General features: G+C 37.3%; 1 protein-coding gene across 1 annotated transcript in view; it reads left to right on the forward strand.

Annotated features, from left to right (window-relative positions):
- The window catches only part of MTMR10 (myotubularin related protein 10), a 54,305-nt gene that overhangs the window by 9,132 nt on the left and 33,380 nt on the right, over positions 1–11,793 (forward strand). Inside the window, exons 3-5 of the mRNA XM_011949252.1 lie at positions 6,224–6,360; positions 8,132–8,204; positions 8,674–8,816. Coding sequence (XP_011804642.1) covers positions 6,224–6,360; positions 8,132–8,204; positions 8,674–8,816 — 353 coding nt within the window. The remainder of the gene's footprint in view (positions 1–6,223; positions 6,361–8,131; positions 8,205–8,673; positions 8,817–11,793) is intronic.

An 11,793-nucleotide genomic window follows, 5' to 3' on the forward strand; every position in this document is an offset into this window, starting at 1 on the left:
TGTTAGCCAGGATGGTCTCGATCTCCTGACCTCGTGATTCGCCCGTCTCGGCCTCCCAAAGTGCTGGGATTACAGGCTTGAGCCACCGCGCCCGGCCTGACCCAAATATTTTAAAGACCGGTTCTGCGTGAACAAAATTTAGCATTATCAAATAAAACTCATGTCTCTAACTTGACACTTATCGTAATAGGAAGACCCAGTTGTAGCATATCCTCAGAAGTGCCCTTCTTTTCTTTCTTCTTCCCCTGTATCCCTCTGTACTTCTGTTCTTTGCTCCTTTCCAAGGACTCATTTCCATTCCATTCTGTAAGAAAAGGCTGTGTGATGCTTAAAAGACCCAAAGACCCTGGCCCAGAGAGTCCTTCTTTCACTATTTTTTTGGCTGTTGTTAATGTTGTGTCCCTTGTTTATATTTTTCTTTAGTAGTTTTATTTTGGAATGAATTTGAATTTGTAAGAGTTGTACAAAAGAGCATAGAGTTAATGTGAACTCTTCAGCCAGCTTCCGCTAATGTTAATAGCTCATGTAACCTTGGTCAATTTAGCTCAACTAAGAAGCCAACGATGCTATTAGCTAAACTGCAGGTTTTATTCACATTTGCCTAGTTTTATTCACATTTCCCTAGTTTTTCCACAAATATTCTTTACCTATTTCAGGTTCACATCCAGGATACTACATAGCATTTAGTTGTCGTGTCTCCTTATTCTCAGTGTCTCAGTCTGTGACAGCTTTTTCATCTCATCTTTCAAGACCTTGATGTGTTTTTTTCTATTGAATTAGATTTTTTTTTTTTTTTTTAGATGGAGTCTCGCTCTGTCACCCAGGCTGGCGTGCAGTGGCGTGATCTCCCCTCAGTGCAACTCCAACTCCTGAGTTTGAGCAATTCTCCTGCCTCAGCCTCTTGAGTAGCTGGGATTACAGGTGCGCACCACCAGGCCCAGCTAACTTTTTGTATTTTTAGTAGAGACGGGCTTTCACCATGTTGGCCAGGGTGGTTTCGAACTCCTGACCTCAAGTGATCTGCCTGCCTCAGCCTCCCAAAGTGCTAGGATTACAGGCATGAGAATGAGATTTTTATTTTGCCTCAAATAATACATATTAAAGCTCTTTAAACATAGAAATATACTAATACAAAAGGAAGAATTTTATAATTACTTGATTTCTGTTCTAACAAGTCACCCCTTAGAAACGTCATCAAATTGACTTTTAAAAATGTAGACGTAATTTCAGACTTAGAGAAAAGTTGCAAATAACAGAAGAATCTGTGGATACCCTTTCCTTAGATTCCCCAACAAAACCTTGACACTTTTATTGTTCAGGTAGTGTCTTATACTACGCCTCCTGGTTTGGATTTGTCTGATGTTTTTTTTTTTGATTAAGCAGAGGTTGTGGATTTCGGGAAAGACCCACAGAGGTGGTATCCTTTGCCCTTGTGTCATGTGAGCAGGCACAAGACATCAACATGGTTGGTTATTGGTGATGTTAACCTTGATCCCTTCAGGTTATCCTCTAGAAAGTGACTTTTTCCTTTTCCATAGTGTTTGTTAGAAACAAATCACTAAGTCCAGCCCACGTTCAGGGGATTGGGAATTAAGCTCCACTTCGTGGAGGGAGGAGAATCACGAATTTGTGGGCATACCTTAAAACTACCACAGTAACTAGTAAATACTTTTGGGAAGATAACCTTGAGCTTATACAAATAACTTAAAGTTTGGCTCTCTGAATTTAGCATTCATCAATGCATATTGCACACAGCAATCATTGAGTCAATCCATGATAGTTTCTTGATCTTTAATGTTCTAATCATGATTTTGTTTCCCTTACTCTTCCTACATTTAGTAATTGGAATTCTTCTGTAGGGAAGATTTGTCTCTTCTCCTTCATGTATTTATTTATTATTCAGTCATCTGTTTACAACAGTATGGATTTACAGATACTTTTTAATTTACTTTCAAATCCGGCATTTGTGTTACTTCTTTTGTTGCTCAGATTGTTCCAGCTTTGGCCATTGGGAGTTCTTTCATGTTGGCTCTTGTATCCTTTGGAAATGCCATCCCCCCTCTTTTTTTTCAGCCCCACTTCCTTATTTTCTGATATCCTGGCATTACCGGAGTCTACAGACTCATCTTCTGTTTCCCCTGCCCCAGCGTTGGAATCAGCCATTTCTCTAGAGTCCTAGTTCTTTTTATTGGAAAATAGTATTTTAAAAGCAAGATCTGGGTACTCAGTGTGTGTGTTGTTGCTGGAGTGTCACTGCTTGTAGCACTTTCAGAGGGCAGAGCTAGAAAACATACACACATGTACCGACCCAGGTGTACACACATCTGTTACTGCATCTCTATTTGTATATTTATTAAGGCAAGCCTGAGTTCATTCTGCTGTCTCAGACTCTAGCCCCTCGGGGTTCATTTCCAGATTCTCGCTTTTGCTTTTTGTTGATGGAGTGTGGCCATGTTTACTTTCTGCTGAGTGCTGTGGCTCATTGGTGAGAAAGGGATCTTTTGACTTGACTCGCATGGACATATTCTAGCAGGAAGGTTGTCCTCATCCCTCCTGTGAGTGGTCCTCCAGAGCTCTTTGAAATGGCTACAACATTGGAGATCAAAAACACCTGCTTCTCAGGTGCTTCGCTTCTCACCTTTCAGATGGGACATGCCCAGTTGTGTCTTCTAAGCCTTGTTTCGGATTATTTTAAGAGTTGTCACTTTAGTAACTATCTCTAACACAGGGGTCAGCAAACCTTTTCTTTGAAGTGCAGTAAATGTTCTAGGCTTTGCGGACCATAAGGTATTTGTTTCAAGTACTCAAGGCTTTGTCCTGTGAAAGCAGCTATAGATGGCACATGAACGAATGAGTATGGCTTTGTCTTACTAAAATTTCATTTACGAAAACAAGGTTTTGTATTTGACCTGCAGGCCATGGTTTACCATCCCTTGGACCCATTAAGTATATTCTCCTCCTTTTCTTTGTCTCATTCTCACTGCGTTTGTGGGCTTTGATACGTTAACATTTGTGCATCAGTAGAAGAATCTGGCTTCTAGAGAAGAAGGACTTTCCAAGGGCATTATACTCCTAAATACAGTTTGTTTATGGTACTAGTGTGGCCACAAGGCCCTGCTACACAAGCTCTGTGTCTCCCTTCCCGTTATTACTTCTGCTTCCCTTCTCAGGAACCTGAAATCATATGGTAGTTTGTTTGTTTAAGTGAATTTTTTTTTTTTTTTTGAGATGGAATCTGGCTCTGTTACCCAGTCTGGAGTGCAGTGGCAGGATCTCAGCTCACTGCAACCTCCACCTCCTGGGTTCAAGCAGTTCTCCTGCCTCAGCCTCCCAAGTAGCTGGGACTACAGGCACGCACCACCACGCCTGGCTAAATATTTTTTGTATTTTTAATAGAGATAGGTATCACCATGTTGGCCCGGCTGGTCTCAAACTCCTGACTTCAGGTGATCCACCCACCTCAGCCAGAGTGCTGGGATTACAGATGTGAGCCAGCACGCCCAGCCTTTAAGTGAATTTTTATTTGAGTATAGCATGCATAACAAGTTTGTATGGATCAAATTCTTAGAACTGGATGAATTTTTGTAGCAATGTTTGAAGAGTCTGTTTTTAGATGAGTTTGCTAAGGTGGCACCGTATGTGATGATTCTGTGTAAAGAAGTCAGTGTTACAGGACTGTGTCCTCTGTCTGAACTGGCATGGTTAGTTTAGTTGTTTAAATTGAGGGCCCGCTTATAATTAGTATTTAAGATTTACTAGAGAGGAGAGAGGGTTGAGTATTCAGTGGCCCAGAATCTTGATACGGGAATTGGTAAGGTTTATGTTCAAGGAGCTAGAGAAGATTTAAATTTTATGTATTTGAATTACTCAATGTGCGTGTGTGTATATATATATATATATATATATATATATTAGTAAATATAAATATATAAATATAAATATATTTGGTCACCTTAAATTTTTTTTCTCATTAGAATTCAGTTAAGGCCAATATTTGAACTTTAATACAGTTTTGGTACTTGCTATATCTCACTATAGTACATTTAATTGTATATAATTATAGGGAAAGACTATTAGATTTGAAGTCAGAACACTTGGTTATAAGTGCCAAGTTTACTACTTATTTTTAAGATGTTAGGAAAGTGATTTAACCTGTTTGGGTCCAAATCCTTTATCTGTGAATTAAGGAAACCATCTGCCTTCCTTGCTTTACAGGTTGTTGAAAGAATCAGACAGGACAGATGTCCTATTTATAGCTCTTTAATGCATATTTAGGCAAGCAGTGGCAGTTCTGTGGCTTTTCTCTAACTTACATATCATTTACCCAAACAGCCCTTATCTTCCAGCCAGCTTGGCTGCTTAGCCATATTGAATTACTACTAGTTTCTCTTCTTATCTGGAACAACTTCTGCCCAACTCATGGTGGACAGGACCATGTGTCATGAAGTGATTTTATTCATTCTTGCATTCAGTACTCTTAACAGGCACCTACCCTGTGTCAGACACTGTTCTAGGCACTAACATTTCAGCAGTGAATAAAATCAGTCCATCTTCTACCCTCATGGAGCATATAATCCTGAGGGTAATGTAGGCATTAATTAAAAAATAAATAAATATAATTGTAGCTATGATGAGTGCTAGAATTACAATGCTTTGATGTATTAATTTAATCTAGATAGGAAGTTTTTTTTTTTTTTTTTTAAGCCATTCCCCCGTGGTTGGACTAAGGTAGAAGGAAAGAATATTCCATGAAATGGGAAGTAGCATGGTCCCATGAGGGGTTAATAGGCCGCCACTGTGGGCAGAGCAGTGAGGGCGAGGAAGACTGGTAGCTGGCTGGGGATGCAGGACTCCCAGCCATGCGAGGGAGGCTTGTCTTCATAATGGAAGTTAATGCAAGCTGTTTGCACTGTGAATTTGACATGAGCAGGTTTTAAGTAAATGTTAAGGAGCAGTTTCAAAACTAGCCTTGTACATTTTTTTTTTTTTTGAGACGGAGTCTCACTCTGTCGCCCAGGCTGGAGTGCAGTGGCCGGATCTCAGCTCACTGCAAGCTCCGCCTCCTGGGTTTACGCCATTCTCCTGCCTCAGCCTCCCGAGTAGCTGGGACTACAGGCGTCCGCCACCTCGCCTGGCTAGTTTTTTGTATTTTTTTTTTTTTAGTAGAGACAGGGTTTCACCATGTTAGCCAGGATGGTCTCGATCTCCTGACCTCGTGATACGCCCATCTCGGCCTCCCAAAGTGCTGGGGTTACAGGCTTGAGCCACTGCGCCCGGCCGCCTTGTACATTTTTAAGAACTTCAAATAAAGGTTATTATTGCAACTCAAATTTGTTATAACCTATTTGTTAAAGAGAGGATTGTTATGAGACTATAGTTTCATTCTTCATGAACTGGTAGGAGTTTGGAGTTTGTCAGCAAACATTCTATCAGTGCTAAAAGTTTTTATAATGAAAGAAATAGGCAAAGTAGATCAGTACACTCACTTTTCTACCATTGACCCAGGAGACAGATGGCTTAAAATGTTCTGGGTCTAGTTGACTTTTAGATCTTGAAATTAAGGTTTAATGATGACCAAGCTTTAAATAAATTGTAGAAAAGTGTTCTTTGAAAAGCACATTATAACTTTTATATTGGTTTCTTATATTTATTTCTTTTAATCTTTCCTTTTAACTCAGAACTATAAGGTTTTGTTGCCTACTAAGTTATAATCTGAGTGCAGAAGGAAACTTGATTTGGCTTTATGGAATACATTTTACATTCAATGAAACTGAGCTCTGTTTCTCATTCCGTAGAAAAGGGATCAAAGACATTGGTTTGAGAGATCAAGTCGTGTGTTAATAAAACACAAATATTCCATCAAGTAATACTCTGAAGGAGCTGGTGTAGTTTATTTCTTCTCCAGAAAGTCTTCCAGCAGATAAATAATGAGAAGCAGTATGGCATAGAAAAAAATACAGTTAGGTCAGCCTTTCTAGTTTAACCAGCTCAGACCCCTGAGCTGTTTTTGCCTCAGTTTCTACGCCTTGGAGAACAATGCCTTGTTGTTACTGTTAGCTTTGTTGGGAAATAAAGTGCATACAGTGCCTGGCACCTGATGGGCAATCGGTGAATGTTTTTACTCTCCTCATCGCTGTCCTCATGAAACACTCCTTCTAGGTCCCACAAAGACCATTGGTATTTTATGACAAAGTAGCTTACAAATATTTTTCTTTTTTTAAAGGAGAAATTGTCGTAAATGAAGTCAATTTTGTGAGAAAATGCATTGCAACAGACACAAGCCAGTACGATTTGTGGGGAAAGCTGATATGCAGTAACTTCAAAATTTCCTTTATTACAGACGACCCAATGCCATTACAGGTGTGTTTTATTTGTACACTGTTTCATTGTATCAGGCTTTCAACTCTTAGTGGTACATATTATATAAAACATAGGTATGGAAAAATTATAATAAAAGTATTAGGTAATACAATGTAAGATTTAAAATATAGTTTAAGAAGAATGTTGGAACTTGCTTGAGAAGTATCATTAGTTGGAGGATTATAAGTCACCTTGCTTTATCCTCTGTGTTCGTTATATGTCCTTTTCATTAAGGAAGTTATTCCCTCTCTTGCAGATCTTTTAACCTGCTTATAAAAATGACATAAAGAAAAAGTTATTTGCTAAGTGATCTTACAAATGCCACACATTTTACTGATTTCATAGGTTTTTTTGTTGTTTGGTTTTGATTTGTTTGTTTTGAGCCTGGATCTCACTCTGTCTCTCAGTCTGTAGTGCAGTGGCACGATCTCAGGTCACTGCAACCTTTGTCTGCTTCCTGGGCTCAAGCTATCCTGCCACCTCAGCCTCCTGAGTAGCTGGTACTACAGGTGCATGCCACCACTCCCAGCTAACTTGTATTTTTTGTAGAGATGGGGTTTTGTTATGTTGCCCAGAGTGGTCTCGAACTCCTGAGCCCAAGCAATCTGCCTGCCTTTCCCTCCCAAAGTGCTGGAGTACAGGCCACTGCACCCAGCCTACCATTTTTTCTTAAAATTAATTAGAGTTCTTTTCCTAAAAAGTTAAATTCTAGTTTCTAGGAAGAGTGAAGAATAGTATCGATTTAAAAATTTTTAATAGCCCTCTTGCTATTTTATGTTCTTATTAGAAAGTAATAGTCCATATAATTTTGGTTTTTAGAAGTTCAAGCATTCATTTGCTTAACTTAAAAACCCTGGACTTTTCTGTCAGCCATTTTCTATTTTGTTTTGTAAAGTATTATACACATTTACCCCTAGATCTTTCTTTATAGTAACTGTTCTGTAATGAAATATTGGCATATGAACTGTAAACTTTTAAATTTAAGGATCTAATAATTTAGTGTAAGTGTATTTCATGTAGTCATTCACTAATTTACCATAATGTGTTATACTGTACAAATATTTATTGTACTGTATATTTGTGTGTGCATTACAGTCTTAGGTATATTTAGACTAAATTTAAGGCACTTAAAGATACCCCCTGTGTAGAGACAGTAGCTTATTTGGATGTAGGCTTGGGTGTTTCTCTTTGTTTTTAGCTTCATAATGATCATTGGCCCCAGAATTCACTGTAAATGAGAAGCAGATACCTGGAACAGCTTAAATCCAGTACCACTATTAGGAAAAAGTAAACCAATGCCCTACTGACAACAGATTAATAGTGTTAACTATGTCCTTAGTTTGAACATGCAAAACCTTTTTCTAAAGATTTTTATTTCTGGTAGACTTTGTGCTTTAAAAAGATAGTTATTTTCCACTTTAAAATCTCCATTGTGAAAATCAAACATGATTTTACCCATTTAAAATTTGATGACCTAAGAGCCCTTTTTTCTTTAATATGTTGTGGCCAGCTTATCCAGATGTAGACATGCAAATGCTTGCCGGTAAAGTCATTGATGATATTCCATATCTTAGATATTATAATAAGATTGTGTGTACATTTTAGCCTAATTTCCATCTGTCAACACTGGAATGGCCCTAGCTACCTAGACAAAAGCTTTTTGTGCTTTTCAGAGATAATTGTCACAGTTTATCATCACAATATAAGGCTTATACTACCATTGTGAGATTATTGGGAAAAGAATTAATATGAACATAATTTTTTATTTCAGAAATTCCATTACAGAAACCTTCTTCTTGGTGAACATGACGTCCCTTTAACATGTATTGAGCAAATTGTCACAGGTATGTAGTATTCTGTACATACTCTAAAAGTCGATTCCACTCTGGAAGTATTATTTGAAAAGTTACACCTCTCAAAATACTTGGATTGGCGTTTTATTTCTGTACGTTTACTTTTGCCATGTTTTTGAGTCCCAGGAACATAAAGAGGGAGATGTCAATAAATTATTTTAAAAGAAAGATAAGAAATATACAACTTTTCATAGTTTCTAAGTAATTAAAATTAATCATTAAATGTATCTAAATGGTGGTTTTACGCAAATAATCATTTAAAATATCTTCCAAAGCAAAGTTAAAACCAACCTCCAAGTTCTAGGAATTACAGACAAGTATGAAACATTCTTCTAGACAGGCAGAGCTCAAATGATGGGTGACCCTCCAATTATTTTCACTAAGAATTTGTACGAAAGGGTTAGTAACAAGAAATAACTGTTATGCATTTTATTTTCTTTATTATTTTTTTCTTTTTTAGTAAATGACCACAAGAGGAAGCAGAAAGTCCTAGGCCCCAACCAGAAACTGAAATTTAATCCAACAGAGTTAATTATTTATTGTAAAGATTTCAGAATTGTCAGATTTCGCTTTGATGAATCAGGTCCCGAAAGTGCTAAAAAGGTAATACTGTTAAGTTTTATCAAGTTCTGGGTTCTGTACTGTATTTACTGATTTCAATTCTGTATGGCAGTTTTCATTTCTCAATTGCTCAGATGTTTTTTAGGGGAAGTTGTCAGACATTTTCTTAAGTAAAGTCAAAGCCAAGAATGTTAATAGAACTATTTTCGTGGATTGGTTTATGGCTGTTTTAAAGTGTTCTATGTAATTTTTTATCAGCTTCTAAAATACTAAAGACTCTTACGTGGAAATTAGCATTTTTTTTTTTTTTTACATAAAGCTCCTTACTTGTCAGTTTCTTTTCTTGGTTAAAAAGGTTGAAAAGTTGGCAATATACTGTGATTAAGGTTTGGTTAGGCTTTTAATTCAGTACTGCAGACCTTTACCAATAAACTGTAAGCTAGACTTATGTTACATAAAATTTAGGTAAATATATAGTTACGGGAAAGGCCTAGTAATTATTAGTAGTTTAAAGAAATGTTATGAATTGAGTGACACTCAACAGGGGCAACTCAAAGCGAGTAACTTTTTAACTGCCTTATTTTCCCCCAGCCTTCCAGATAATGTCTTATTACCTTGCTTGTAAAGTAAGAGTCAAGGGCATGTTTTCCATGCTTTGCTTTGCCAGAGGAGTGAAGTTGGTAGACCTAATATGCCCCCGTGTAGTCACAGACTTTCCAGTAGGAAGCCTGCGCGCGTGTATGGAAGTAGAGCAACAGTATCTTAGTAGAATAGGAAGTAGCTTTCTCTCAGAATGGAGGCAGCCTTTGCACCACCAAGCAATGAGTGCCTTTGTTTTCCATGGTCAGTCAGCTGACTGCAGTAAATTTTCTGTTGATACCAAAATGAGGCTGGGAAAAATATTGTAAGGCAACTGTCTTCATATACTTTGGTGAAAAGGTGGTAGATTTGCTTTTAGATTGAGAACCAACAGTTTCTTCACAGGAAGGCAAGCAGGAGATGAATATATGAAAATACATCTGAAAATATGTGACTGTCTAGCAGAGTAGAGTGGTTGTAGGCTCCTCTATGGGTAAAAGTTTTCAAATAGTCTGTATAACCATGTCTCAGCATGCTGCGTTTCTGAAAATTCAACTAGATGACTCTTAAAGCCTCTTCGACCTGTTCGATTGTGCTGCTTGTGATTTTGGCATTTTACTAATTTAAAGTGCCTGTGCTTATATAGAAGGACTTTAGAATTCATGATGTACATAAAATATTTCAGACAGGTTACTTCCTCAAGCTTATTTATATTTGTAATTTAATTGATCGAAGCATCGAAGACCTGCTTATGAAGACCTTAAGATGTGTGGCATCTCAAGATTAGGGACATCACAGAACTTGCTAGATTGAGTTAGGACAGCATATTCCTAAGGAAGAAATTGATGCAATTGATCCGATCTCTGTCGGAAAGTTAAATTCTCCCTCTTTTACTGTATTTTTCAATTGACACTATTTTAATGAGTGAAAATAATTATTTTTGGCCTAGTTCTTGAACCATCTGTAGTACTTGTTGGTCATTTTTGATGTTGAGGCAGCGTGCTAAATTTTGCGTGTAGAAAGAAGGATAAGATGCAGTTTCTTGTTCTAGAGAACTTAAATCTAGTGAAAAAGATAAAGCATGAACAAATGAAAAGTAATGGTACAAAGTGGCAGCATAAAAGATGTATCTACACAAATAGTTGATTTCCAGATGAACAGAGCATAGTAAGTGATGTGGAAATTCAGAATATCCCCTATGTGTTGTGCTGCTGGTTCATGAAGAGAGCCGTACTAAACCATCTGCACAAAACAAGCCAGTCCCTCATATGCCCTCTCTTAAGACCAAGTTTCAGACAAAAATCTCTTCCCCAGTATCCTAAAATATAAAAAGCATGTGAGTCTTTGTCTTTGGTATAGCCACGGTGGTTGCAGGTCAGGGGAGGGTGCAGAAAAAAAAAAAAAGATGCAATGAGAATATAGTTTTTTTTCTGATTTACACGTTTCAAACACAGGGTTAAGTTGTATGTGGCTACCAAAGCTTGATGGATTTGCGAGTTAAAAACAAAAATTATGGCATATTCTTTTATTTCAAGTGAAAAGTTCTCATCTAAAATTCGGTAGTGGTTAGGAAATTATGGCTCATTTTTACCTCCTGGAAGCTTTGAATACTGTTTTCTTTGGAAAATGTTTTGCTGTTTTATCAGTTGCTTTAAAATGACCAAATGCATGTTTGGAGTTCTCTGGTGGGTAAACCATTGATTCATTTTGAAATACCTAAGACATTTATGTTTTTCTTTTGAAAAATGAAATTCAAAAATACTAAATTGGTTCACATTTTGTTACATGTTCTAAACCCTTCTGGTTGTCTTGTTGGTGTTGTTTCAATTGTATTATGACAAAATTAGTTTGCTTTTGGGCACTTGTAATCATTAATATTCACCCTCATTATCCTCTAGCTGTCACAGGAAAATAGTGATATTTGGGAAAGGTCTGTGTAAAGAAAGAAGGAATTTGATGATGCAGAATTGGACATCTAACCTCATAGCAACTTAGAGCCACCATTTTCCTTTGCAGAACCTTTGCTCAAAACTGAAGGGCAAAATAATAAAGATTGTTTTTAATGATTTATCTATGTATCTATCTGTGTAGATAAAGATAAATATATAGATACATATGCATAACAAGTGAAATACATGCCTTTTGTTTCTACTTTATTCTCTGATTAGCTGGTTGTGAACCACTTCTTCAGGAATACTTTATAGAGGTGAATTCCATTCATCTGATTAAAGAACAAGTTGGCCTTTTTATGAACTGTTATTTTTTGACTTGAATCTGGTACTGTTTTTTGGTGGCTTTCAGGCCACAGAAATAAAGGAAACCACTTGTGTTTGCAAATGAGATAGAACTTAATGAGGTTTGAGTGTTTCCTGGATTTGAGCTTCTTCAGTACTGTACCACAGGTCATCTTCAGTACTATACCACAGGTCATCTTCAGTAC

The sequence above is a fragment of the Colobus angolensis genome, unplaced genomic scaffold (assembly GCF_000951035.1).
Source record: "Colobus angolensis palliatus isolate OR3802 unplaced genomic scaffold, Cang.pa_1.0 Scaffold294, whole genome shotgun sequence".
NCBI classification, from domain to species: domain Eukaryota; kingdom Metazoa; phylum Chordata; class Mammalia; order Primates; family Cercopithecidae; genus Colobus; species Colobus angolensis.